This window comes from Oncorhynchus keta, chromosome 20, assembly GCF_023373465.1.
Source record: "Oncorhynchus keta strain PuntledgeMale-10-30-2019 chromosome 20, Oket_V2, whole genome shotgun sequence".
NCBI lineage: Eukaryota > Metazoa > Chordata > Actinopteri > Salmoniformes > Salmonidae > Oncorhynchus > Oncorhynchus keta.
In genome coordinates, this window is record NC_068440.1 from 13,299,827 (window position 1) to 13,327,716 (window position 27,890).

The following is a 27,890-nucleotide window of genomic DNA, read 5'->3' on the forward strand; positions in this document are numbered from 1 at the left end:
CCATCTCATGTTTCTCATTTGGGAGATGAGGAAAGTGTTCGGCGCAGCACACCCCAAGCTGTTCGGATCACGAGTGAGACCCGCTGACATCTTTCACCTTCACCCGAAGCATTCTTTTGCCTGGCGCGCGGAGTGCGACCGTGCGAGACAACATTTCTTGACAACCCATCCGCGCTGGTCAGCGTGCCGGTCGAGGAGTCTTCACACAGTTCCACTCGCGTTTCTTTACTTCGGTGGAGTCACAGTTGAAAAGTTAGATATTAGGTTATTTGGGGGAACGTTCATGAACGTTGTGCCTTTACGATGGATATGGGGAGGCTTATGCTAAATGTTCTACTTGTGAGCGCGTCGCTTCTCTTGGGCTTCAGCAGGTCTTCAGAAATGCAAGGTAATTAAAAAATATTACGCATGCTTTGACAAAGTATTATTCTGATGTTAGTTTTCATTGCAATGTTAGTGAAGCCCCTCTGCATCGTTCACTGACTGTGTGCCACAACTTCTGTAGAATAATTCAATAGTAAAAAAAGGTTAATGATTACTGCTTGTAATTCCTATCAAATTCACTAGAATTTTGAATGAAAGCGGTGTTGAGGCATTCTAATTAGGCTACATTCAATTGACCAAATTATAGACTCGAGTGTCAAAAATCACCAAATGGACACTTGTGTGCCGGACGCGAAATGTGCGCTTTTCTGAACTGCTTGCAATCGCTCATCACCTCGTTCAATATTTGGGATCATGCAAATTGAAGGACCACACCACAAAAACGCCCCAGTTGCTTTTTGCGTCCTACATAATCTCTATCATTTTACATTGCAATGTCATGTGAATAATACAGTGCATTCGGAAAGTATTCAGACATCTTGACTTTTCCACATTTGGTTACCTCACAGCCTTTTTCTAAAATGAATAACATTTATTGTTTTCCCTCATCAATCTACACACCGTTAAATCTAACAATTGAATCCATTTTAGAATCATGCTGTAACGCAATGAAATGTGGGAAAAGTTAAGGGGTCAGAATACTTTATGATTGCACTGTAAATGACACACATTAAGCATACATTTGCTTTATAAAGAGCTACTAAACTTGAAATGGTAAACAGCTATAGCCTATTATTTTTTTTAAACTTAATTTAGGATACAATGGCTGCTGTCTCTATACAAGACAAAATAGATGACCAGATGTCTGCTAATTGCTGTTAAGATAGCAAGAAGATTCCACCAGTGAAACAATAAGCACTCATGGGTCCACCTCCCACTAGTAGGTGGTTGCTGAACCATATGGTGCAATGGAGCCAAACAATAGATGATGGGCATAATTTTTCACAAGGACCTGCCCACAATGATGATGCAGCGATGGAATGGATGTCCCCTCAAGATGTGTGTGTGTGTCTGTGTAAACGTCAACTATGACCCACTGAGAGTGAGGAGATACATTACATTACATTACATTTAAGTCATTTAGCAGACGCTCTTATCCAGAGCGACTTACAAATTGGTGCAAACACCTATGACAACCAGTGGAACAGCCACTTGCATCTAAATCTTGTTGCGGGGGAGAGAAGGGGGGTGAGAAGGATTACTTACCCTTACTTACCCTATCCTAGATAGTTGAGATATTCTAATTACACCTGTCCATCATACTGATTTCTAATGGGCACTGGCCCATACAACAGTCATTTAAAAGAGAAGAACCAGCTCACAAATTCTTAACCCCTAGGGTCATTGCTGCTCTGCCTGTCCATTCACAAGGGCTGCTTTCAGTGGGACTGAACATTCAGAATGATGTAGCTAGAAATGGTAGGTATAGACTACTCACTCTATATAGACTGGACTCACTCTTCACCTATACAATTGAGAATCTGTACTATACGGTGCATTTCTATCTGCAGTGCTCAGCATTCTGGTCTACTAATCAAGCCCACCCCACTCAGTAGCAGTTATTTAACAGTGTTCTTAAAGTTGGAGACAGGGGAATTAAGAGGGTGTCCAGAAGGAGATATTTTGGTATGGATCACAATGTAGAGGATGATTAAAAAAATAATATATATATATGTATATATACATTACCAGTCAAATGTCTGGACACAGCTACTCATTCAAGGGTTTTTATTAGATTTTTTACAATGTTCTACATTGTAGAATAATAGTGAAGCCATCAAAACTATGAAATAACACATATGGAATCATGTAGTAACCAAAAAAGAGTTAAACAAATATTATATATATATTTTATATTTTGAGATTCTTCAAAGTAGCCACCCTTTGCCTTGATGACAGCTTTGCTCTGGAGTTCTTGGTCACCTCCCTGACCAAGGCCCTTCTCCCGATTGCTCAGTTTGGACAGGTGGCCAGCTCTAGGAAGAGTCTTGGTGGCTCAAAACTTCTTCCATTTAAGAATGATGGAGGCCACTGTGTTCTTGCAGAAATGTTTGGGTACCCTTCCCCAGATCTGTGCCTCGACACAATCCTGTCTCGGAGCTCTGCAGACAATTCCTTCGATCGCATGGCTTGGTTTTTGCTCTGACTTGCAATGTCAACTATGGGACCTTATATAGACAGGTGTGTGCCTTTCCAAGTCATATCAAGTGAATATAACACAGAGGGAATCCAATCAAGTTGTAGAAACATCTCAAAGATGATAAATGGAAACAGGATTCACCTGAGCTCAATCACCTGATCTGAATACTTAATAAGGTACTACTGTTTTTTATTTTATATATTTGTAAAAATGTCTAAAAACCTGTTTTTGCTTTGTCATTATGGGGTATTGTGTAGATTGATGAGAAACATTTAATCAATTTTAGAATAAGGCTGTAACAACAAAATGTGAAAAATGTGATCTGAATACTTTCCGAATGCACTGTATATTATGTGAGCTAAACATAAAGATAAAAAATACATCAACGTATTTTTTATTGAAAGTTCAAATGTTACTGCCCCCACTACAACAAAAAAATACTGAAATACGTGTATTTTTGTCTTTGTAACATTTAATTGAAATACTGTCGAATTCCATTCATTCATATGGAGGACTGCTTCTTCTGAGGAGTGCCAATATGAACGACTGGTGGCTTCAAAGCCTCTCATTGGCCAATACATAGTACCAGTAATCCAGGGTTTATATACATCATTGTTTAGAACCCGGGTCTCCTACACACCACGACACTTTGTTAACCCGCTGAACTAAAGCCTAGGCATTAGGTTCATTACCAACTGGTGATTTGGTAAACCATGCAGAGATAAGTACTGTAACTGCCTGACACCTGAACTTTTTAGCTTAGTTAGCTATTCTTCTGGTGCACAGAAGAACTGGGTTTGTACATTTACAGCAGGGATGCTGTAATATGTTTTACAGTAAGTAAAAATCATATTGTAAACTATATTACAGCATCACTGCTGTAAAGCAAAATTACGGTATTAAACTGGTAACTGTGGTGTCTGTATAATGCTGTAAATTTACAGGGAAATACCTACAGTAATATACAATTATTTTACAATACTAAAAGCATTGCAGGTTGTCTTTAGAAGACAGCTCCCTGAAATGTAACATTATAAGAAAAACAATACGTGTACAAATGTATTTATTCAAATTCATAACACGGATTTCACATGAATTGCACTTTAACCATAAAGAACAACATTTGAATAGAGCAACATATAGTAGGGGAGAGAAAGACGGGAGAGAAAGAGAGAGAGAGACAGAGAGAGATACAGTGATAAGAACATTGACAAACACTGGCCAATAATGTACTTCACCATACACAAACCAAAACATCAGAATAGGTCATTCTTGAAAATATAGGATTATGTAAGAAAAAATCTAATCTAAACAGATCAATGAAAAAATAGAAAAACAAAAGGGAGACATTTCTACAAAAACAATAGCAAGAACTGCTTGCCTGTCTGTCTTTGAGAGAGAAATGAGAGAGAACGAGAGAGAAAGGGGCTGAGAGAGAAGGATGATAGAGAGGAGCAAGCAGGGCTAGACTGGAGCCAGAGAAGAACTCTACTGCAAGTGAAAACAGGCTCCGGGATGGAGCAAGCAGCTCACTTCTGCTTTCGCTGTGCATTTGTTTCCTTCAGGGTTTATTCGAACCAGGAACATGCACAACCCAACATAAAATATATTTAATCAGTTGAGGCATTGAAAAAGTAACAATAAGAAATATAATTGAAATGTAACTAACAAATGCTAAATGTAGGTGTTGGATCAATGAATGTTCAATGCTTACCTCTGTATCAGCTCCAAGGCTGCAGAGGTCGACTCCTGGTGAAGTGCTGAAGAGCACAGAGAGGGCAGCAGCAAAGTTAGACTCACTGTCCACAACACAGACCACTCTCCCCTCGATAGACACCATCCATTTTGAGGAATCCAATAGAGTGTTTCCTGAAATACACAAAAGTAAGGGTGTTAGTGTATACTTACTAGACATCTCTAGATAGCTACCACATTAATATATATTTCTGTTCCACCTTAAATCAAATAAATGTATTACCAAGCATGATCAGCCTTGGTGTGTCTCGCCAAGGAATTTGCGTCTCAACATCAACCCGAGTTGCAGTGACCTAAAATCACTAAGCATACATAAAAATATTAAAATCATGCGTAATAGTACAGTATAAACACCATTAATCATATAAACTTTATAAGTCTAAAAACACTATTCCTTACATCTGCCAAGAGAAGCAGAGATTTGTCTTTCTCTCTGAAGTGGGTCATCAGCAAAAGAATGGGAGCAGTGGCTGTTAGATCGCCACTGCCTTTGATGTAACCGTTGATTTCATTCAGCAGGCACTGGATCTCTCTTCTCAACCTGGTCTTTTGGCTTTTTAAAACGTTGACCATTCTCTTACCCTTGTTCAGGAGAGTTTGAGTCAGGCAACTGTCAATCACGATGCCAGTGAGGGTAGTGAAGTGGCCACGGAGCAATAACTTGGTGAAAAGGAAAGGTCAGTGTTCCTGGAGGTCACTGAGGCTTGGAGGAGGACAAGTGTCATATCCATTGTTACAGATCCTATCCATTCTTCATTTTCTTTTAGAAAAATACAAAGAAAAAAAGTGTGTTAGGCTATGTGCTGCACTCCATACCAGCACAAGAGGACAAACAAACAATTTACAGAAACATTTGTATATTTGTGTACTTTTATATATTTTTGTCATTTCCGTTCCTTTTATTGCATATGCCTCGCTCCATCATAGCATAAACCGTTTATTTTGCTGGCAAACAAACAAATTATTTACAGAACCTTTTTAATTGTGTGTCTGTGTTTACACTCTGAGAAAAAGGGTTCCGAAAGGGTTCTTTGGCTGTCCCCATAGGAGAACCCTGTTTGGTTCCAGGTAGAACCCTTTTGGGTTCCATGTAGAACCATCTGTGGAAAGGGTTCTACATGTAACCCAGAAGAGTTCTACCTGGAACCAAAAGGGTTATACATGTACCTGGAATGGTATCTTCAAAGGGTTATCCTATGGGGACAGCCAAATAACCATTTTAGGTCCTAGATAGCACCTTTTTTCATAACAAAATATGTTACATTTATCAATCAAGATCTCACCTCTTTGGTTGAAGGACTGAAGCAATTCCCGGCACTATATTGGTGTCAAATGGTATTTTATGTCCTCCGGCTGAACATATTCAAGGTCGTTAATATTCTCCACTCCGACATTTGCCCTCAGATGCTCCGAAAAAGATCTCACCATCTCGGTCTCCAACTCGGGCAATTGGTGTCGAATTACATCTTGAAGACCCTCCATGCCTACACTGGTTTAAGGAGAACACACTGAGTGATGCAGGGAAACAACATAGAAACTTGACACTTCATACACTGGTAGTGGGTAATAATTATTCAATCTATCTTTATTAACACACACATAATTATTCCGAGAATCTGGTATAAAATGAACCCTGAGATCGACCGGTGACACAGACTGATTCACCCCAACAATTAAAAGGACCGGTGAGATCTTTCCAAATGTGTATCCGTCATAATTTTCTTCCATGACAATTGGCCACTGCATAAGTAAGATTGGAGTAACTGGTGGCTCTCAGACAAGTTCTGGCACACTCCTTGAAGTAGGAGAGCTTGCTCTCAAACCTCGGGGGCCCACAAACGAATTACATTTGCAGGATGAGGTCGGGGTAGTGCAACAAGTAGTGATGCAAGGGCACTCTACCCCACAAGCAAAACTGTCGTTCACGACATTTCTGTTTTTTTGCATGTGTAATGAATGCTTTACTATTTAGGAAACAGAAATTGCAGGATTTATACCTGAACATTCCCAATAAAGCTACTTCCAGCTACCAGTCAGCCTGCAATATAAAAATTACACTACCCCGCAGCCACCAAATTGCATGCACACACCAAAAGAGCTATCAAGCTATACATTAATATGCAATTTATGCCAACCACACAATCTAAACAAAATAATTATAGACTACAAGGCTAAATCAAATATCAGTCTGTGCCTGATGTTTCAGATATCATTCATTTAACGTTGCCTCCTAATTAATGGTTGATAAGGATCACTTCTGAAAGATTAGCAAAATCACGAGGAAAATTCAACTCAAGTGGAAAAAAATGCTACGACCATCGCCCTGAATAATGCTAGCAAGCTAACCACACAATCTGAAGAAAATAAAAGATAACTTTAATATCCTGCAGGGTAAAATATCAGTCTGTGCCTGTTGTTGCTGAATTTATTAATTTAATGGACTAATAAGGATAACAAAAGCATAGGGGGAATATTCCACTACACTTTTGCTAAATCACACGCACCCCGAGACTGAATAGAGCTAACGTTAACCAGAGATATTTAGAGAAAGGTGTCCAATGGAGTTCGCCATCTCCTAGCTATAGCTAACGTTAGCAAGCACCATTCCCCTTTCATCTGAGAGTTCCATTCCTCTCATTGCAACTACAGAATCACTCAAAAAGTATACATCCCAAGGCAAAATGTCAATCTGTGCCTGCTGACAAACTAAATGTGTATTCGACATAGCTAAACTCTCGCTCCCTCCCTAGACAAACTGTATTTTTGTCTGGGGAAGCCTACGACCACTTTGCACTAATACCATAGCGTCAGCACCCTGTCACCCATGTCATGCACCCACCGGTTAAGTAGCCTATCCAAAGAAACACACATATGGATTTCTGCACGTTGTTAATACTAAAATGATTTGCTCTATAGCTACAATATCACTGATTATTTTACCAGCAAGGAAGATCAACGCAACAGAACGACATGTCATCTTGGCTATACTGTTAGCGAACACAATCCAAACAAGCTAACGTTAGCTAGCTTGTTAGTAGATTGGTTAAGGAAACCTGCAGTAGGTATATAGAAGTATTAGTACATACAGTTGAAGTTGGAAGTTTACATACACCTTAGCCAAATACATTTAAACTCAGTTTTTCACAATTTCTGACATTTAATCCTAGCAAAAATTCCCTGTTTTAGGTCGGTTAGGGTCACCACTTTATTTTAAGAACATGAAATGTCAGAATAATAGTAGAGACAATGATTTATTTCAGCTTTTATTTCTTTCATCACATTCCCAGTGGGTCAGAAGTTTACATACACCCAATTAGTATTTGGTAGCATTGCCTTTGAATTGTTTATCTTGGGTCGAACATCTCGAGAAGCCTTCCACAAGTTTCCCTCAATAAGTTGGTGAATTTTGGCCCATTCCTCCTGACAGAACTGGTGTAACTGAGTCAGGTTTGTAGGCCTCCTTGCTTGCACAAGCTTTTTCAGTTCTGCCCACACATTTTCTATAGGTTTGAGGTCAGGACTTTTGCCACAACTTTGGAAGTATGCTTGGGGTCATTGTCCATCTGAAAGACCCATTTGCAACCAAGCTTTAACTTCCTGACTGATGTCTTGAGATGTTGCTTCAAAATATCCACATCATTTTCCTCCCTCATGATGCCATCTATTTTGTGAAGTGCACCAGTCCCTCCTGCAGCAAAGCACCCCCATAACATGATGATCCCACCCCTGTGCTTAACGGTTGGGAGGGTGTTCTTCGGCTTGCAAGCCTCCCCCTGTTTCCTCCAAACATAACGATGGTCATTATGGCCAAACAGTTATATTTTTATTTAATCAGACCAGAGGACATTTCTCCAAAAAAATACGATCTTTGTCCCATGTGCAGTTGCAAACTGTAGTCTGGCTTTTTTATGGCGGTTTTGGAGCAGTGGCTTCTTCCTTGCTGTCGATATGACTCATTTTACTGTGGATATAAATACTTTTGTACCTGTTTCCTCCAGCATCTTCACAAGGTCCTTTGCTGTTGTTCTGGGATTGATTTGCACTTTTCGCAACAAAGTACTTTCATCTCTAGGAGACAGAACACGTCTCCTTCCTGAGCGTTATGACGGCTGCGTGGTCCCGTGGTGTTTAAACTTGCATACTATTGTTTGTACAGATGAATGTGGCACCTTCAGGCATTTGGAAATTGCTACCAAGGATGAACCAGACTTGTGGAGGTCTACAATTTTTTGGGCTGATTTTTTAAAGATTTCCCCATGATGTCAAGCAAAGAGGCGTTGAGTTTGAAGGTAGGCATTGAAATACATCCACAGGTACACCTCCGATTGACTCAAAAGATATCAAATAGCCTATCAGAAGCTTCTAAAGCCATGTCATCATTTTCTGGAATTTTCCACGCTGTTTAAAGGCACAGTCAACTTAGTGTATGTAAACTTCTGACCCACTGGAATTGTGATACAGTGAATTATAAGTGAAATAATCTGTCTGTAAACAATTGTTGGAAAAATTACTTGTCATGCAGAAAGTAGATGTCCTAACCGACTTGCCAAAACTATAGTTTGTTAACAAGAAATTTGTGGAGTGGTTAAAAAACAAGTTTTAATGACTCCAACCTAAGTGTATGTAAAAGTCCGACTTCAACCATTTGGCGCTGAGCATCGCATTAGTGGAAATCAATTTGGTTCTCAGGGCAGGCCTGGTTGTAGATAGGTTCGAGTCATGTTGGGGACATTGTTAGCGTTTTTAGCTTTCCCTAACTTTAGCCTAATTATCGTAACCCGCTGCATTAATTCTCGTAACCTGCTAACTTCTGCTAGTCAATAACGGCAGACCTGCCCTGAGAAGTATGAGATGCAGCTCTCTTTCACGATCTCACACACACACACACACACACACACACACACACAACAGACCGTTTGGCGCTGCCAACTACAGTAGTGTTCGGGTACTACTGTAAAGAAAAACATTAAGTTAAGTAATTTTTACAGGAGGCTTACAATTACAGTTAATAACAGTATTTTTCAGCATTTTACCCATAATGCAGTGCAAACTACAGCATTAATTCTGTAAAACACATTTAAGGTATTTTACTGTGCATTCCACAGTGTTTTACTGTTGAAATTACATAAAAGTCTTGTGGACCTGTACAGTGTGGACCTGTACTATAAGGGGGGGGGGGAAGGTATGCAGAGAACGGCACCCACAAGGGGAGAATTGGTGGTTAGAGGCACCCCTGATGTCTATGGCTTTAGTGTCATGCAGACTGCTGAATTTGCAGCCACTAGGGAGGCAAGAGAACGATTAGAAAGAGACTGGTATGTCTGTCAGATTATTCTGCCATCTCTCTCTCTCTCTCTCTCTCTCTCTCACACACCCGGACGAGAGAACAGGAAAAACACTCATAGGGGAAAGTCTCTCATTTATCTAGGCCTTGTACATACAGCACTTGTTACTTTACAAGTGAGAACTTATACATTTCAGTTTGTTTGCTGCACACATTTGCAACTCATGAAGCTACAAGCATTTTAAGTCTTTCCCTGTCATCTGCACTCCAGTTTGTTTCTCCCGACAGTATTTCTAACCTCTCAAAGTGTTTCCACTGCGTTCAGACACCTAGAAGGAGCAAAGGAACATACTGTATATTGAGTCCCCACATCAGGCGTGATTGCTAAACCCTGGCCATTAACCTATGTTTATAAGACCAATAAATTTCACCCTAAATGGAGAAACATCTCGTAAAGAAAAGATTCCAGCAGCAGCCAGTTCACCGACAGACAGAAATTCTGCCACCGACAGTGACAGCAAAGGCTGGTATTTTCTGTGAGATGTGTTAATTTTGCGGCAGGAGCAACAGACCAGAACGATGAAGACAAGAGGCATTGAGTTTGTGTTCTGGCTTATACTTTCTCAATAAACCTTCCAAAGTGGCATTAGACTCAAAAGGATGAGTCCCCCACGGTGTCACGGTTTTCATATGGTGAAGGAGTGTCGGACCAAACTGCAGCGTGTATATTGCGATCCATGTTTAATCACACAACGTAAACACGAATAAACACAAACACTACAAAACAATAAGAAAACCGAAAACAGCCTATACTTGTGTCAACTAACACAGCACAAGGACATCAAGACACACAGGACAATCACCCACAATACAACCAAAGAATATGGCTGCCTAAATATGGTTCCGTCCGGCGGTGGTCCCGCCGGACGGGCGGGAGACTCCGGCAGCAGCGCCGGACGGGCGGGAGACTCCGGCAGCAGCGCCGGACGGGCGGGACCACCTGCAGGGAGGAGACAGAGAGACAGCCTGGTGCGTGGGGCTGCCACAGGAACCACCAGGCTGGGGAGACCTTCAGGAGGACCAAAACTGCGTACCGGCGACCAGACCCGCTGAGCAGGCACCATACGCCCTGGCTCAATGCCCACACTCGCATGGCACTTTCGGGGGGCTGCCCTATAGCGCACCGGGCTATGGGCACGCACTGGCGACACCGTGCGCTTCACCGCATAACACGGTGCCTGACCAGTAATGCGCTGCTTATAATAAGCACGAGGCGTGAGCTCAGGTCTGCTACCTGGCTTAGTACCACACCTCGTCTGCCCCCCCCCCCAAAAAAAATTCTGGGGCTGCCTCTCGTACCTGTCGCACTGCCGTGCTGGCGTCGCCAACATCATGCTCCTGTAGCCCTCCTTGCACTGCTCCATCGAATCCCAGGCGGGCTCCGGCACTCTCCCTGGGTCGACCGCCCACCTGTCTATCTCCTCCCAAGTTGTGTAGTCCAGATTCTGCTCCCATGTCCATTCCTCCTGTGATGCTGGCCGCTGTTGTTGCTGCTGCTGTCATCGCTGCTGTTTACCACGCCGCTTGGTCCGAGTTGGGTGGGTGATTCTGTCACGGTTGTCATATGGTGAAGGAGAGTCGGACCAAACTGCAGCGTGTATATTGCGATCCATGTTTAATCACAACGTAAACACGAATAAACACTACAAAACAATACGAAAACAGCCTATACTTGTGTCAACACAACACAACACAACACAACCAAAGAATATGGCTGCCTAAATATGGTTCCCAATCAGAGACAACGATAAACACCTGCCTCTGATTGAGAACCACTTCAGACAGCCATAGACTAACCTAGAACACCCCACTAAGCTACAATCCCACTATCTACACACCACATACAAAAACCTTTGTCACACCCTGGCCTGACCAAATACATGAAGATAAACACAAAATACTACGACCAGGGCGTGACACACGGTCAATAAATGAATCCTTTCTCTTCTTCTCTCTCTGCATCTCTCTGACTGTCTCCCATATCCATTTTGTTTTGCGTCGCCTGTTTTCGCCTTCTTTCTCTTGTGTATGCCTATTTTCTCTCTATTGCAATATCCCTATTGTTCTACCCTTTGCATCACTATCCATCCCTCCTTTTTTTCACACCCTACACATGTGCCCACTTAATTTACTGCAGTGGGCTAAATCAGGGTCACACAGTGTCTCTTGGTAGTCTGAAACCAATCTACTTTGGAACAAAAGTATACACCTCACAAACATGGTTACAGGCTTTCGAAAAAGAAGACACCTGTAACATGTCAGATATAGAGTTGAGTATTCAATTTTGAGTTTGCATCCCAATATTATATTTTATATACATCACAGAAGACTGAAATTTAACAACAATGTTTGATATAGAAACACTGGATTTTTGGTGGCTTTTCCACCCATGAGGCCATGGTCATTTGACTGCAGAAAAGGGGTCGACGGATGCATTTCCAAAGTATTCAAACTGGACCACCATCTTTCAGTGATTGACATGCTGGAGCTGCACGACGCCAAGCAGAGTGCGTCCGCGGTGGGGAAGATGTCGGGGGCTCTGGGCTTCGTGTCGGATTTGTACCTGGTGTCCACTCTGCGACTGCCGCCCAAACTGGGAGGAGTGCTGCTGGGCGTCTACAACAAAGACGACAACAGGAAGTACCTGGAGGTGGCCCTCATGGGCAAGGTCAACAAAGGTAGGGTATTGTCAGTAGAGGGGATTGGGAGGGAAGTGTGGTAGATAGATATTTTGGTGTAGCCTAAATTGAGTTTCTTCAAGGCCTATACCTAAGACACTGTCACCCAATCCCAATAGTGGGATTCCCCAATCGACCCCTAGCCATACCCCATTGACACTTGTAGATCTGAGAGGGTTGTATAGTTGCAAAACAATGACCAATATGCTTGTTGTTGTTTTTTCATATGGTGCTCTCGTTCTACAAACTGTTCTATGTAGGCTAGCTTCAATGATGCTCGGGGTTGCCCGATCTCTAAATTCTGGGTCCATACATGTTAAGAGAAGGGATTAAGATATCTTAGAACGAGGAGTGGAACCGGAACATGGAGCTCCACCCTCTTTCTTTGGAATTTACGGGCAAGTTCATCTCAGTTACCTAGAAGTCAAATTATCTCTTGAAAGTTTGTAACAAAAATGGGGGGGATTCCATTAACAATAGTTAACAATTGTGATTGCCTTTGTAGAAAGCGAAGTCTCCTCCCCCTTTCAAACAGAAACTCTCTGCCAAACCCCTCCCTTCTGCTAATTTCAACCGTGTTAATCTTGAGCAAAAATCACTTTTTTTGTTTTCATTAATTTTTACGGTACAGACAATTTTGACTTTGTGGCTATGGAACAACGAAAACCCAAAACTAGGAACTACTGTCCAATAGATATTAGGGGAAAGTCTATTTGCCAAATGTCCCCTCCACTTCCAAAATTCGAAAGATGCTAACACCTGCGAAATCGTGATTTGTCCAAATAACCAGTGACGAAAAATCCGAACACAGGAACTACTGCTGCTCTTTATCCCTCACATTCCATTACTTCCAGACAAATTCTATTCCGTGGATCTGTTGACAAGAGATTACCTGATTTTTTTATCCTTTATATTTCTCAGTTCTGGTGCGCTATGTACGTGAGGACGGTAAACTCCACACTGTGAACCTCCAGAACCCCGGCCTCTCCGACGGACGCACCCAGTCACTCATCCTCCACGTGGGTGGGCTCCGACGAAACCACCTCCACATGGAACTCTATGTTAACTGCCGATTGGCCGACTCAGCACAGGTGCTGCCGTCATTTGTCCAGCTCCCATCAGAGGCGGAGTCTGTGGAGATACGAAATGGGCAGAAGGCTTATGCCAGGCTACAGGTGATAAAACACCATTTTCTTTTTTCCTAAATTCACAGCAGTCCTAGACTGAAATTAAAGGTAGACTCAGAAATAAGAAATTATCATACACAGTGCGGTATCCTGCAAACAGAAAGCAACAACAACAACATTTTAATCTGCCCTATGTTTTCCACTATTGGCTCGTCCCACTGTGGGCATGCCTCAATGTGGGCATGCCTGCAATAATTGGGAAGAGCCAATAGTTTTTGTGAAGCAGAAAGCGACACGGCTGCAAATTGTCATATTGCTTAGTCTACCTCTATTTCTTCAGAGCACGTTTCAGAGAATGCTCTCAGACTCAGAATGTCTCTAATCGTACTTCCTAACGTAACCATTTTTACTACACTACTTTAATTAAGACTAAAGCAAATACAGGGAGTATTCCGGATCCCCATAGAAATCATGTAATTAGGTCATTCATTTGGCTATACCGTACATGAAAGACAAACCCAGCCTGCCCACGATGATAGACAAATTCTTCATTTTACGAGTGTTGCTCGTTTATAGTTGTTTTACATGCCTAATCTTCTATCCACAGCTGACATCTATGCCACTTGAGCAAATTGCATAGATTTTGCATGGCTAATATGATGTTGTAGACATTAGCTTTCACGGGCAACTTCAAGATTTGTGAGCAGTTCAATGTCTACTTTCCTATGAGCACCTTTTCATCCATTACATGGAACAGAGCTGAGCTGCACATCCTATCTACCAGCTCCATGTCTATGGCTCATGCCGAAGCTTAAATGGAGAACTAGTTAGCTGTAACCATGTGGTGCTGTCAGCATGTATGACTATCTGTCTGATAGGTGCCACACTCGCTGTGGACAAAGAGAGGGCTGTGTTGGGATGGATGAAAGAGAGAGAAAGGGAGGGAGGGAGGAAGGAAAGATCTAAAAGGAGAGGGTACACTGCAGCTATTGTTCCTAGCTTGTGTCTCTTAACTTGAATGGGCCGCTCAGGTGATATGCATGCAGGTGTACACGGCTTCTGACCAGGATCATGTTCACTAGCCATAAAACAGAAGGAACTGTCGGAAGGGGAGTGAAACAGGGGAGGTACTATCAGAACTTGTCCAATAAGAAACAGTTGTTTTCCGTCTCACAACGTTTTGATAATATTTTTGCCACAGTGTGCCCCAATGAACACAACCCAGAGCATGTGCCTCAATATGTCAAAGTAAGACCTGGAGTCATTGCTCCCTCTAATTGTTTTCGGACACTGAGCAAATTGCAGGTCTGCTGAACTTCCTTCATGTGTTTACTGTGAACACTGAGGCTGTACCATCTTTAAGTTACAATTTTAAAAGTGGCCAGGTAGGCTACAATGTCTATTTGATCATAATGTAGACCTACTGTACCGGAGTGGCCTACCATAAGCAATTTTGGGGAGAAAATGCATCCCATAACATTTTAACATGGAAATAGCTGTTGTATCATTCAGCCTACAGTAGCAGCCGACGTGTGGTGTTCAATGTAGGCCTATATTCCAGGAGACTTAAAAAAAAAAAACATTAATCTGTTTATCCACTTGTCCTTCAGACAAGGAGGTGACAGAAAATGTTGTTATATTGTGTTTGATGCAAAAAAACACTTTACAAAATCAAATGCATTATTATTATTAAAGAGAATCAGACAAAAATGTATTCTACCCTCTGCCTATTGGCTACTTATTTGATTATTCAAGCCTGTCTCAAAATACAACAATGCCGCTTTAAGACATAAAAAAGCTCTTTTACCTGACTAAATTTTTCAAAGATGGCTAGAAATGTACACATTTTGTACTCTTGTAGGAAGTAATCACTCTCTCATTTCTGACAAGACATTTGCTATAACTGGGCTAAATAACACACTAACTAGCAAACAAGATAAACAAATGTACACACGTGGATACATGCAGCTCTAGCCTTGATCTCAAAACAAGCGCATGTACTCCCGACCGTGATTGTCATGTTGCATTGAAAGTGACTAATATGATGTTGATTCTATCACAATTCCCACAGTAGATGGAAATGTTGATAGTGTTAACTAACGGGGGAAAACTCTAAAAAGTGAAGTTCAATCTTGTGCTTCTCTGAACGGGCGGGTATTTCTTCTTTGCGTCAGTATATGAGCTCCAATGTGTTTTAGTCCTGGAGGAGCTGCAGTCGGGGGATCTGTAGAGAACATTGCCTGGGTTGGTTGCATAATCATAGTCTTAGGCCTAGACATTGATTTAAAGTGGTAGTTCACTCCAAATACAAATTAGCATGAATTTCCACTTACCATGCCCCTTTGTGTGTGAGAGAGTTCGATAAGACTGCGCACACAATTTAAAGCTGCAATATGTAACTTTCTTGGCAACCCAACCAAATGCACATTAACATGTGAGATATAGATCTGTCATTCTCATTGAAAGCAAGTCTAAGAAGTGGTAGATCTGTTCTATTTGTGCTATATACAGTGGGGCAAAAAAGTATTTAGTCAGCCACCAATTGTTCAAGTTCTCCCACTTAAAAAGATGAGAGGCCTGTAATTTTCATCATAGGTAGATGATACAAAAATCAATAGCAGATTTAGGGACGGGCGACATGGCCATGGCGGCAAACGCCCCCCCCCCACTGAAAGGGGGGTTTGCCCAGGGTGCCATACAAGCTACACTTGAAACAAATAGCCAAACCGAAAACCGAAGACAAAAATGCTTTCTGTTACTAAAATCAGTAAATCAATGTAGGCTTAACTGACAAAGGAGTGAAGAGCAGAAATCTTAACTAGCAAGCAAGTCGCAGCATGAAGAACGCAAAGGGGGGGAGGGGGGATTCTGTCAGGGGGGGGATTTTCGGCACAACACCGGCACTGTGAGAAGATGAAGCGAGATGGATTTTGGCCGACTTTCTGCAAATTTTCTCATCAATTTAACATTTGATCTGTACAGAATATTCAATTTTCTGTTTCCAAAACTAGAATCTGAAACAGAGTGGACTGCGTTATGTAGACTTTACCCTTTGCCAAAGTAAAACATTTTGCATTGTTTAGGAGGAGTTCAAGGGCGAATTGAGATATTGCACACGCGCACCAAATATTTTAATAACTAACCCAAGACAGACCAGAGACTGTCGTTTCCAATGGGAGCAAATGAATCATGTGCCGGTTTGCATGTGCAACTAATCCTGTTGGGCAGAACAATGTGCCACTGCCAGTCATTGGGCTTCCTCTCATCACCATATTTGGTAGTGAGCGGAAACTCCAACCTGATGCTTCACATTTATACATCCTGTGAAATCACAGGAGGTTGGTGGCACCATCGTTGGGGAGAACAGGCTCATGGTTATGGCTGGAGCGAATAGGTGGAATGGTATCAAACACTGTTCCAGCCCTTATTATGAGCCGTCCTCCCGTCAGCAGCCTCCACTGGAAGAAATATCTGGCTCATTGTTCTATCTGTGTTCAAACAGCTTAAAATACAATATTTTTGGTTATGGAAAATGTATTTCACAGCGGTTTAGATGGTACAACTATACTTACACTATACTTGTTTGTTTTGTCACATAAACTGAAATTAGGCAAACAAATAGAATTTTAGCAACCATTAAATTAGCTTTCCATAGTGCATCTTTAACTGCACTGTGTGCATGTGTGTGTTTCAGGGCTCAGTGGACTCTCTGAAAATGGCTCTGGGTGGCTCCATAGCCAAAGCAGGAATCTTGACCGATTGTCCATTTCAGGGTGATACATATTTTCAAAATTCAGGTACAATCTTTGTATTAATATACCTTTATTTTGCCTAGGTAAGTCAGTTAAGAACTAATTCTTATTTTCAATGACACCCTAGGAACAGTGGGTTAGCTGCCTTGTTCAGGGGCAGAACAAAAGATTTTCACCTTATCAACTGATCTTGTAACCGTTTGGTTACTAGTCCAACTCTCTAACCACCAGGCTACCTGCCACTCCATGTGTTTATGGTATACAACCATAAACACATGCAAACGATCCTCATATTAATTTATTATAATGTATATAATGCCACTGTATATAGACTTTTTGTTTTATTTTATTCTACTGTATTATTGACTGTATGTTTTTTGTTTATTCCATGTGTAACTCTGTGTTGTTGTATGTGTCGAATTGCTACGCTTTATCTTGGCCAGGTCGCAGTTGCAAATGAGAACTTGTTCTCAACTAGCCTACCTGGTTAAATAAAGGTGAAATAAATAAAAAATAACGTTGTGTTCACTTCAGCCTCGGAAACGCAGACCTAGGAGCAACAGCACTAGGTCTGGGATTAATGACGGATTGTCATGGTAACTTCGAAAAGGGGTAAAAATGTTCCGGGGAAGGTCCTCTTCAGACAGACACCTCTCCAAACAAATCCCAAAGAAGACGTTTGCAGGCAAAACCTTTGTAGTGGTTTTATTGAAGGTAGTTGTTTCAGATGAGCCACTTGGGAAATGCACTCATAAAAAATTACCTCCGTGATCTCTATCTTGCTAGCTACTGTACTACTTTGTGTCCGGGGGATGTTCAAGCTAGGACAACAGGTGCATAAGGCAGTGATGTAGGAAAGCCAGAAGTCCCAACTCCGCCCTTTCCTCTCTGCCAAATTGACATGTATTACTTACAGATGTGTAAGCTGGAACATTGGTACATTTTGGGAGGCAACCCATCTATATAGAGAGACTGTTACCTTTGATATCTGCTGATATATATGCCCATCCACATGCACCTTAGGTGGTTGGTCAGTTAACTCTGTCAGTCCAGAGAGCCCAGCAAAAATAGGCTTTTCATTTATCTGACTTTAATTTCTGCATGTTATATTTAAGCTCACAATAAAGTAGAACACGACATTTGACAAAAACAGTTGCATTCATGAGTTTTATTGACATGGCAATAAAGAAATAAGGTTTGCCAAAGCAAAAACCTGATCAAAATAAATGTATACGAATGCTGTCAGTACAGAAATAGTTTGCTCACTGGGAAATTAATATCCAACTAGTCAATGACAACTGTGTGTAGTTTTGAGTTTGTGACAGCAACTATGTAAGCTTATTACAGTATTATAGACACTATGTCCTGGAATTTCCAATGATCTTCTATGTAGAAGAACCCCTTACCTTCTAATGACTCGTGTGTAGTTTGTGGGCGTCATAGAGCAGAACGTACGTGTTCGTGAGAGTCTCAGATTTTCATAAATAGCTTTTAATAGTTTGTAGCTCAAACCATTCAGACTTTGTATAAAAGATCCAGGTCCCGGTTCCCTTTGGGATCCACCCCAGAAGTCTGTAGCTCAAACACACAATGTCCCACAGTACGTTTCAGAAACGTGTGAACTGTACGGTGGGACTCATTGGATTAATAGAAGCTGATCTCGGTACTGTATTCTTATCACTTTAACCCCCTCTAGTGGTGACACAACATAAATAACATAGAAATGTTATACTGGTTGTTCTTTTTTCATCTCATTACATGTTGGTGTATTTTCAGCATGACGATTTGAATGCCAGGGATGTTTACAGGTAGTAGTTCATGTATGCGAGAGGCATTGTTAGGAATAGCATATCAAGATAACTAGACTGTGTTGTGTTGTGATTAAAGTGGACTTTTCTGTCTCCATAGCTGGTGCCGATGTCAATGCCATTCTGGGTGAGTATCAATCAGAAAAATTCTGGTTTATCAACCTTCCCCTAACCAAATGTTAACTAACAGTTATAGCTACCGGTATAATGCTATCATTTACTTTAAATATTTCCCTGTGCTTATGTTCTAATGGTTGAACATCTCTGTGTCAGGTGACCATACCAAGGCTTTGATTGGCCAGCTGATCATCTTCAACCAGATCCTGGGTGAACTCCGAGAGGACATCAGGGAACAGGTAAGAGAGTGGGGGGCACAGGAGGAAGTGAAAGTGACGTATTGTCTTATCATCAGGTGAATGATAATGGCAAGGGAAAGTAATCAACATTTTAAAATGAATAGATTTGCTAGATAGTTTATCAAAGCCTAAGTCAGATACGCCATTGAGTGTAATTGGTCAATATTAGGAGTTGAGAAATAAAGTTTACATTATTAGAAAGAAGATACTGCATTATCCCCTTTTCTACTGTAGGTATGTCATAACATTTTTTTTTGCTTTATTCATTAAATAAACGTGACATTTTCCACTGAAAAATAAATAAATAAAAATGAAGTACCTTCCAGTGGACAAATACCCGTGTTCTCGAGAGAAACTACAGTATACGTACAAATACAGTTTAAAAAATGAGACATTTCTGGTGACTGATGTATGTTTGTGATCTTCACAGGTGAAGGAGATGTCTCTGATTAGGAACACCATTCTGGAGTGCCAAGCGTGTGGTGAGTGCTTGAAGAGCAGCACTATACTAAGGCTGGGACTTAGTGTATGAAACAGAGGGGATAAAGTAAAGAAAATGTCAACAAAAATAGACGAGAAGCACAGGAAATCAACAGAGAGATATATTGAAATCTATTAAATACTTTAGCTGTGTTTGATTGGTCTTGCCCGGCGCAATGCAACCAATGTAAAAGTCCCTTAAAAAGGCAATTCACTGTAAAAAAGGAGAGCTCCCCGCCACTGTTTCGGTAATAAGCTGAGCGATGGGAATGGAGAAATGTAACCACTCTCAAATTCATAGACAGAGCTATGGATGGAAGGACTGACCATCCATGATGTCAAAATTATAGTTTTAATTATATTTTGAGGCTACAGTTTTTTACATTTACTTTGTTTACAAACATTTGGAGTAACACAAGCTTATGGGTTCTGATGGGATACGACAGTTGAACTAAGCTTACGAGGCATTTATAAGGGCTATTCTTCAAGAATCAATGGGTACATAATCATTCATTTATACGCAAAACAAAAAAAATGAAAACCCTGCCCGTATGGCACTCTGTGCAGGCTCGAAGGCATGCTGAAAAATGTCTAATCCTATTTTGAACGCTGGTCTGGTATGTTCTATGACTTTGTTAACCAGGCTTCCACGAGCCCCACTCTCGCTGCGAGCCCAACCTCTGCTATAAGGGCGTTCCCTGTACAGAGACCCGGGAGTACCCAGGCTACCGTTGTGGTGCCTGCCCAGAAGGCATGACGGGGAATGGCACCCACTGCAAGGACATTGACGAGGTATTCTAAGGGTTCTATTTCTTGAGCACCAAAAAATGATAGCATGATATTTCCTTAACATTCTTGGGTTAGATTCCCAAAAGCTTTGTAGCTAAGGTGGCACATGATTTCTCTCGACAACCCAGCTGCAAGAGAATAACAATTAGTAAATTGATGTTTGGCGGCCAGCCTTCATTAAGTGAAGCACTTTGCAGTGCGAAAATAACACGAATACAATGACATTTGTATTGTTACGTTCTGTTTCTCTCTGCCTCTATGTCTAAGTGTGCCGTAGCCCGGCCCTGTTTCTCGCCCGAGGGGTGCGTAAACACGGCCAAGGGCTTCACCTGTGAATCCTGTCCCGTCGGCTTCTCAGGATCCCTCCTCAGTGGGGTTGGGGTGGAGTTTGCCAAGAGCCACAAGCAGGTCTGACCAACATAAGACCCCCTGCTTCTCACACACACCCACATACAAACGTAAACATTGTGCGCACACACACACACACACACACACACACACACACACACACACACACACACACGGGAGCCTTGCACATGCATGCCATTCACACACACCATCACTATTGACACCTCTTCTCACCCACTGTATGGATGTGCACCGTGCCAAAGTGATTGCCTTTATGGCCATGATGTATTGTCCTTAAATTGTTGTGTTTTGTCTGTCTCTGTAGGAGTGCACAGATGTGGATGAGTGCGCTGACCTCTCCAACACCTGCGTCCCCAACTCTGTCTGCATCAACACAGAGGTCAGTAGAGGAAAGGGAGTCAGAGGTTTCTAAAGTAAAGATTTACCTCTTAAAGAAATACACAAATTTCTCTCTCTCTCTCTTTGTGTCTTTCTCTGTTTCCCTCTCTCTCCCCTTCTGTCTCCCCCAACTCCCTCCTCCATCTCTCCCTCTCACCCTTCCTCTCTCTCCCTCCCCCCTTTACCCTCCTGTCCCTCTCCCCCCTCAGGGCTCGTTCAGGTGTGGTCTGTGTAAGGAGAGCTTTGTGGGCAACCAGACGGTGGGTTGTTTCCTGCGGAGGTCCTGCGCCACGCTGGGCTTCAACCCCTGCGACGTCAACGGCCACTGTGTCATAAAGGGTGCTGCCGAGGTCTCCTGCAAGGTAAGACACATATAGCACATCTCAATAGGCAACAAAAAAAAGGAAGTTGTTGAAGCGATAGTTCGCCCAAATTACAAAATGACACATTGGTTTCCTTACCCTGTAATCAGTGTATGGATAGTGTATGCTTAGTACCAGGGAAACTAAACCAAAGCATGGATTGCTGTCATACCTTGTCCATACACTGTTTAAAGGGTAAGGAAACCAAAATACCATTTTTTATTTGAGTGAACTATCTCTTCAATATCTTTTTAGCGACTAGACAAATCACCAAAATATGACATATTTCCCTAAATGTATTGTCATGGAAAAGACGTCTTTATCTGATTGTAACAGAAACCAGTTGGTTGTAATCTGGCTATACAGTATCACATCATTAAGAAATCATGTTCCATTTTTTTACTACTTAGTATATTCTCTCTGAATATCTCTTCCAGTGTAATGTGGGCTGGGCAGGAAATGGGTATACGTGTGGTCCAGACACAGACAGCGACGGCTACCCTGACCAGCCTCTCCCCTGCATAGACAATGACTATCACTGTCGAGCTGTAAGCCTGTTCCAAACACACACACACACACACAAAATGTCTTCCTTGCCCTAAAAATGATGTGTTGTGTTCCCTGTGCAGGACAATTGTGTGAACACACCCAACTCTGGCCAGGAAGACGCAGACGGAGACGGTATAGGTGACCAGTGTGACGAAGATGCTGACGGAGACGGAATCCAGAACGTGGAGGTCAGTCTAGCCATGTATTCTGTCAATGCGGGGTAATGTTCAGTAAGCAAAACGGAATCTCCCTGACTCCACTTCCCACCATTTTGTGTTTCCTCTTTGTTTTTCTAGGACAACTGCCGTCTGGTCCCCAACAAGGACCAACAGAACTCTGATACAGACTCATATGGGGATGCGTGTGACAACTGCCCCAATGTTCCCAATGGCAGCCAGAAGGACACCGACGGAAACGGGGCTGGAGACACCTGTGACAATGACATTGATGGGGATGGTAGGCTATGGATCGCTTCTGACAGGGCTATTCAATTACTGTCCCACAAGGAACAAATTACTGCTGTCCCCCCCCCTCCGGTAGTTAATTGATTGATTAATTGTATTGATTGTGTTCCTTGTCTGATTTAGTTCCTGATTAGAGGGAGAGAATGGAAAACCTAAGTGTTTCAGTCCTCCAGGATAGCATTGCTAATATAGGATCACTTTTGTCTTTCAGATCATAATGAATAAGAGTATATGAACAGGGAGGATTTAATCCTAGATCATCAGCACTTTTACTCTGAGACGCTTTGTGAATACGGACCCAAGACCGCAATTCAATCGCTTACCTTCCTCCTTCTCATCCTCTCGCCAGGTATCCCAAACGTGCTGGATAACTGTCCCAAGATGCCCAACCCTATGCAGACGGACCGTGACGGGGATGGAGTGGGAGACGCATGTGACAGCTGCCCAGAAGTCAACGACCCCTTGCAGGTCAGAGGTCAAGAATACAGTTCTTAGAGCTGAAATAAAAATATAGTTTATTGAGGAAATCTTTGAAATGTCTTTTCTCCATTCAGTCTGACATGGACAATGACCTGGTGGGAGATGTGTGTGACACCAACCAGGATATGTGAGTGATCCTACTAGTTTTCTGGTTTAGGGGGCTTCAGAACCAGATAACAACCCAAAAATGACCCCTTTACCTGGTTGTTATCTGGTTATATCTCCAGATGACAACCAGGCTGAACCAGGTAAAGCTGTCTTTTTGTTGTCATTAAAAAGATATGTATAAAATACATAATTTTACAATAAGTATATAAACTGACCATGACGCGTCTTTCTTCTTCTCAATGCAGTTAAGCCTAAACCACACCCCGTTATTCAGAAGGGCGTTCTACAACGCTTTGCGCACTCTCCAAGTCTCCAAGTCTTGAAGTGAATATCACGTAGAGCGAAATTTCAGTCACTGATTAATAACATTTGCCCGTGTACTTCAAGATTGAAAAATATAATAAGATAATGTCATGGGACCGAGCTAGCCACTGACGTCCCTTAACACTCCATGACAGATTCAATGGCCTTAGCATAGCGTATTCGACAGAATGATTAGCTAATAAATATTTGAGAAATTATGAACAATAAGCATATGCTTTTACCTGATAATAGACTACTACTAATAATGTAACAACTTCAAATACCGAGCTGGTAACGTTAAGTAGCCTAGGTTAACTTAGCTGACCTTCAATTGAGGGAACTCAGCAGAGTTTTCTGAGACATTTTTACAACTCATTGAAACTCTGAAAATAAATACATTGGCAAATGTTACCAAACATGATAATAATAGGCCTGCATTACGGTAGGCAGCTAATTTTTCAATTACACTTTCCTTCCCTTGGAAGGTCACTGTCTCTGCGCTGATCGCCTGTGAGTGAGACAATGCTAGCTAGCCAATGGGACTGTAGTAGGACTCCCTTCTGAGTAACGGGTCGTGGTTTTGGTTTAACTGTGTTGGGAAAAAGAAAGACCATGACGTTGAAAAATACGTCAGGCTGACATCATTTCAACCAGTCTTGCCTGCTGGGTCAATGAGCCTGTTTCTAATGTCCCTGTCTTGTCCTCATGTGTCAAGGGATGGGGACGGCCACCAGGACTCCAGGGACAACTGTCCAGACGTCCCTAACAGCTCTCAGCTGGACTCAGACAACGACGGCATCGGCGACGAATGCGACGATGACGACGACAACGATGGCATTCCAGATGCTGGACCTCCCGGGCCGGATAACTGCCGGCTCATCCCCAACCCCAGCCAGACAGACACTGACAGTATGGAAGGAGTCACAGTGAAATAAATGCTTTGTAGCCCAGTCTTAACAGGATTAAAGGCCCAATCTGTTACTTTACTTTCCAGACACGCAGAGAGAGGGGGGCACTTTTTACTGGAAATTAAAGATAGATTAGAATTTCAAATTCTGTTTTAAATGTTTTGGAATTTTATTGGCCTGCTGACAAGGTACCACAGGGACCTATGTATGTTTGTCCTAAAATATACTGTATGTCATACCAGAGTAACCTATTTCTCTCTATACTCCCATCCCCATCGGTGTTCTCAGAGTGGTATATTTTTTGTTTTGATCTCTCCCTCTGTCCCTCTTGTCCAATCAGGAAATGGCATTGGTGACATGTGCGAGAATGACTTTGACAATGACTCAGTGATAGACTTGATTGACGTGTGTCCAGAGAGCGCTGAGGTCACAATGACTGACTTCAGAGCCTATCAGACGGTCATCCTGGACCAGGAGGGCGAAGCCCAAATCGACCCCAACTGGATAGTGCTCAATCGGGTGACCATTTGGAATCTTCCTAGATAGAAAACAAACATTACATTGTATGTACTTTAATTCATTAAGAATTGTTCTGGAATTTTGTTTTAGGGTATGGAAATTGTTCAAACCATGAACAGCGACCCTGGTTTGGCCATAGGTAAGTCTGTAAACCTCCTTCTGTCGCTCTGTGTATCTTTATGTCTGTCTTTCTTTCCTCCCCCTGTCTTTATCCCACTTTCTCTCAGTTTTAAATGAAGCTGTATCAATAAAGAGCATGACAAGTCAAGTATCTCTCTCTCCCTCCACCTGATCCCCACCAGGCATCACAGCCTTTAACGGGGTAGACTTTGAGGGGACGTTCCACATCAATACGGCCACGGACGATGACTATGTGGGCTTCATCTTCAGCTACCAGGACTCGTCCAGCTTCTACGTGGTCATGTGGAAACAGATGGAGCAGACCTACTGGCAGTCGCTGCCTTTTAGGGCCATGGCCCAGCCAGGCCTGCAACTGAAGGTGGGGGACACAGAAAACTGCATCTGTTGGCTTTAAAGGGACATTACACTCCAACATCAAACGTGTGTCAGATGTTTTTCAGACCTTCAAAGTTGTCTTATGTCAATAGGAGTACACATCCCACCTCCATCATGTTGTGTTGTTCCAGCTACATGCCTCAACTTCAAATGTAATAGATATTAGATTACCACAGCCAAACACTTGACTTTACTCGTTCTGCTCTACAGGCAGTTAAGTCACGTACGGGTCCCGGTGAATACCTCCGTAATGCCCTGTGGCACACGGGCGACACCCCGGGTGAAGTCACCCTGCTGTGGAAGGACCCCAGGAATGTGGGCTGGAGGGACAAGACATCTTACCGTTGGCACCTCAGCCACCGCCCGCAGGTGGGCTACATCAGGTGAGCAAAACATCAAAGGGCATTACAGCCACAAATGCTCTAATCCTAGTTGTATTCTCCTGCCAATGCACTTCATCATCACAAATGTTCCTCACTGTTTAATTGAGCCGTTTTCTGTATAGAGATAGATCTATAGCTCTTTATGGCTATCTGTATATAATTCAGATTATGCACTGAATGTACAATGCATTAGGAACACTATCCTCATATTGAGTTGCACCCCCTTTCCCATCAGAACAGCCTCTATTCGTCGGGGCATGGACTTTACAAGGAGCCAAAAGCGTTCCACAGGGATACTAGCCCATGTTGACTCCAATGCTTCCCACAGTTGTGTCAAGCTGGCTGGATCTCTACTCCAAATATCTTGTTCCATCTCATCCCACAGATGCTCAATTGGATTGAGATCTGGTGACTGGGCAGGCCACTGCAGTAAGCTGAATTCACTGTTATCTTTGTGGAACCATTGCTGGACAATCCTATCCTTGTGGCATGGGACATTATCCTGCTAAAGAAATCCATTCGCAGATGGACACTCTCCTGCTATTAAGGGATGAATCTGATTGTCAATGATGTTCAGATATCATGTGGCATTCAAACGTTGCTCCACTTTTATCTAGGGGCCCAATATGTGCCATGAAAACGCACCCCACACCACCACATTACCACCACCAGCCTGCAATGTTGACACGAGCCATGATGGAAACATGTACTGGTTTTCTCCATACCCTAGTCCTCCCATCAGCGTGAAACAACAGGAACTGGGATTCTCCATTGTCCAGTGTTTTTGTTCCTTAGCCCACTGCAACCGCAGTTTATTGTCTTTTTCTGAAAGAAGTGGAACTCTGTAAGGTCGTTGGTTGCCCTACACCATTCGTGTCAAGGTACGACGAATTGTGCATTCTTTTATGGGTCTTTGGGCACCAATGTTATACTGGACTGTAGCCCGTCTATTGCACAATTTGTGTCAGCCTCCTTTATCCTCTTTAATAAATGACTTGTCGTTGGCTGGATGTCCTTTGGGTGGTGAACCATCCTTGATACACAGGAAACTGTTGAGAGTGAAAAACCCAGCAGCGTTGCAGTTCTTGACATACTCAAACCAGTGCGTCTGGCACCTACTACCATAACCGTTTCAAAGGCAATCTTTTGTCTTGACCATTCACCCTCTAACAGATGACATCAATAAGGGATCATAGCTTTCACCTAGATTCACCTGGTCAACCTATATCAGGGAAAGAGCAGGTGGTTTGTACACTCAGTGTATAGAGAGATCATTGTGTATACCCATGTCACAGGGTGAGGCTGTATGAAGGCATGACATTGGTGGCAGACTCTGGCGTGGTGGTGGACACCTCAATGAGGGGCGGGAGGCTGGGCGTCTTCTGCTTCTCCCAGGAGCAAATCATCTGGTCCAACCTGGGCTATCGCTGCAACGGTACGGCAACGCTCTCAGAAGATCATTTTCTTGAATTTGAATTTAACCTGGCTACGTTATAATATTTATTTTTATCTTTTTCCATCAGATACTGTACCAGAGGACTATGAGTTCTACCGCAAGCAGATGCACATCAGGGTGTGACTGAGCCTAGCACAGCATCTGTGCAGATACACAACATCACCTGTGCCTTTGCTGTATCTTGTGTGTGTGTGTATGGTTGTGTGTGTGTGTGTGTGTGTGTGTTTTAAGGTACATTTACTTTAATGTGGGGCACTTTCTGTCTTTAGCCCCCACAATGACCTTACAGGTTGGTCAAGTCAAGAGTTTAAGATTGTTTGACAACATAAAAGATTGTAAGATTGTAACATAAAAGCTTTTATTATTATTATTATATAAAATGATGAATGAAAGCTAGTTTTAAGGAATTAGGATCGTGAAATCCTAAGGTACATGACTGTGTATAAGGGAAAATTAAATACATATGTTTGAAAAGTGTCAAA

The 27,890-nt window shown here is 42.3% G+C and overlaps 1 protein-coding gene and 1 long non-coding RNA gene across 2 annotated transcripts; one reads left to right on the top strand and one right to left on the bottom strand.

Annotated features, from left to right (window-relative positions):
- Nucleotide 1: 1 nt before the first annotated feature.
- Nucleotides 2–27,890, top strand: LOC118399430 (thrombospondin-3b-like). The gene is made up of 23 exons (XM_035795495.2): nucleotides 2–388; nucleotides 12,095–12,301; nucleotides 13,223–13,476; nucleotides 17,123–17,225; nucleotides 19,089–19,115; nucleotides 19,262–19,344; nucleotides 19,775–19,826; nucleotides 20,468–20,616; nucleotides 20,881–21,021; nucleotides 21,287–21,361; nucleotides 21,570–21,722; nucleotides 22,160–22,270; nucleotides 22,352–22,459; nucleotides 22,568–22,727; nucleotides 23,085–23,203; nucleotides 23,290–23,342; nucleotides 24,342–24,535; nucleotides 24,875–25,053; nucleotides 25,144–25,192; nucleotides 25,356–25,552; nucleotides 25,780–25,952; nucleotides 27,248–27,387; nucleotides 27,476–27,890. The coding sequence occupies exons 1-23, from the start codon at nucleotides 304–306 to the stop codon at nucleotides 27,529–27,531; spliced, it is 2,868 nt and encodes a 955-aa protein (XP_035651388.1). The 5' UTR covers nucleotides 2–303; the 3' UTR covers nucleotides 27,532–27,890.
- LOC127909869 (uncharacterized) lies at nucleotides 3,879–4,584 on the bottom strand. Its single transcript, XR_008072631.1, has 3 exons — nucleotides 4,503–4,584; nucleotides 4,239–4,393; nucleotides 3,879–4,083 (listed from the first exon to the last, which is right to left on the bottom strand). It is a non-coding gene; the product is annotated as an uncharacterized LOC127909869 (long non-coding RNA).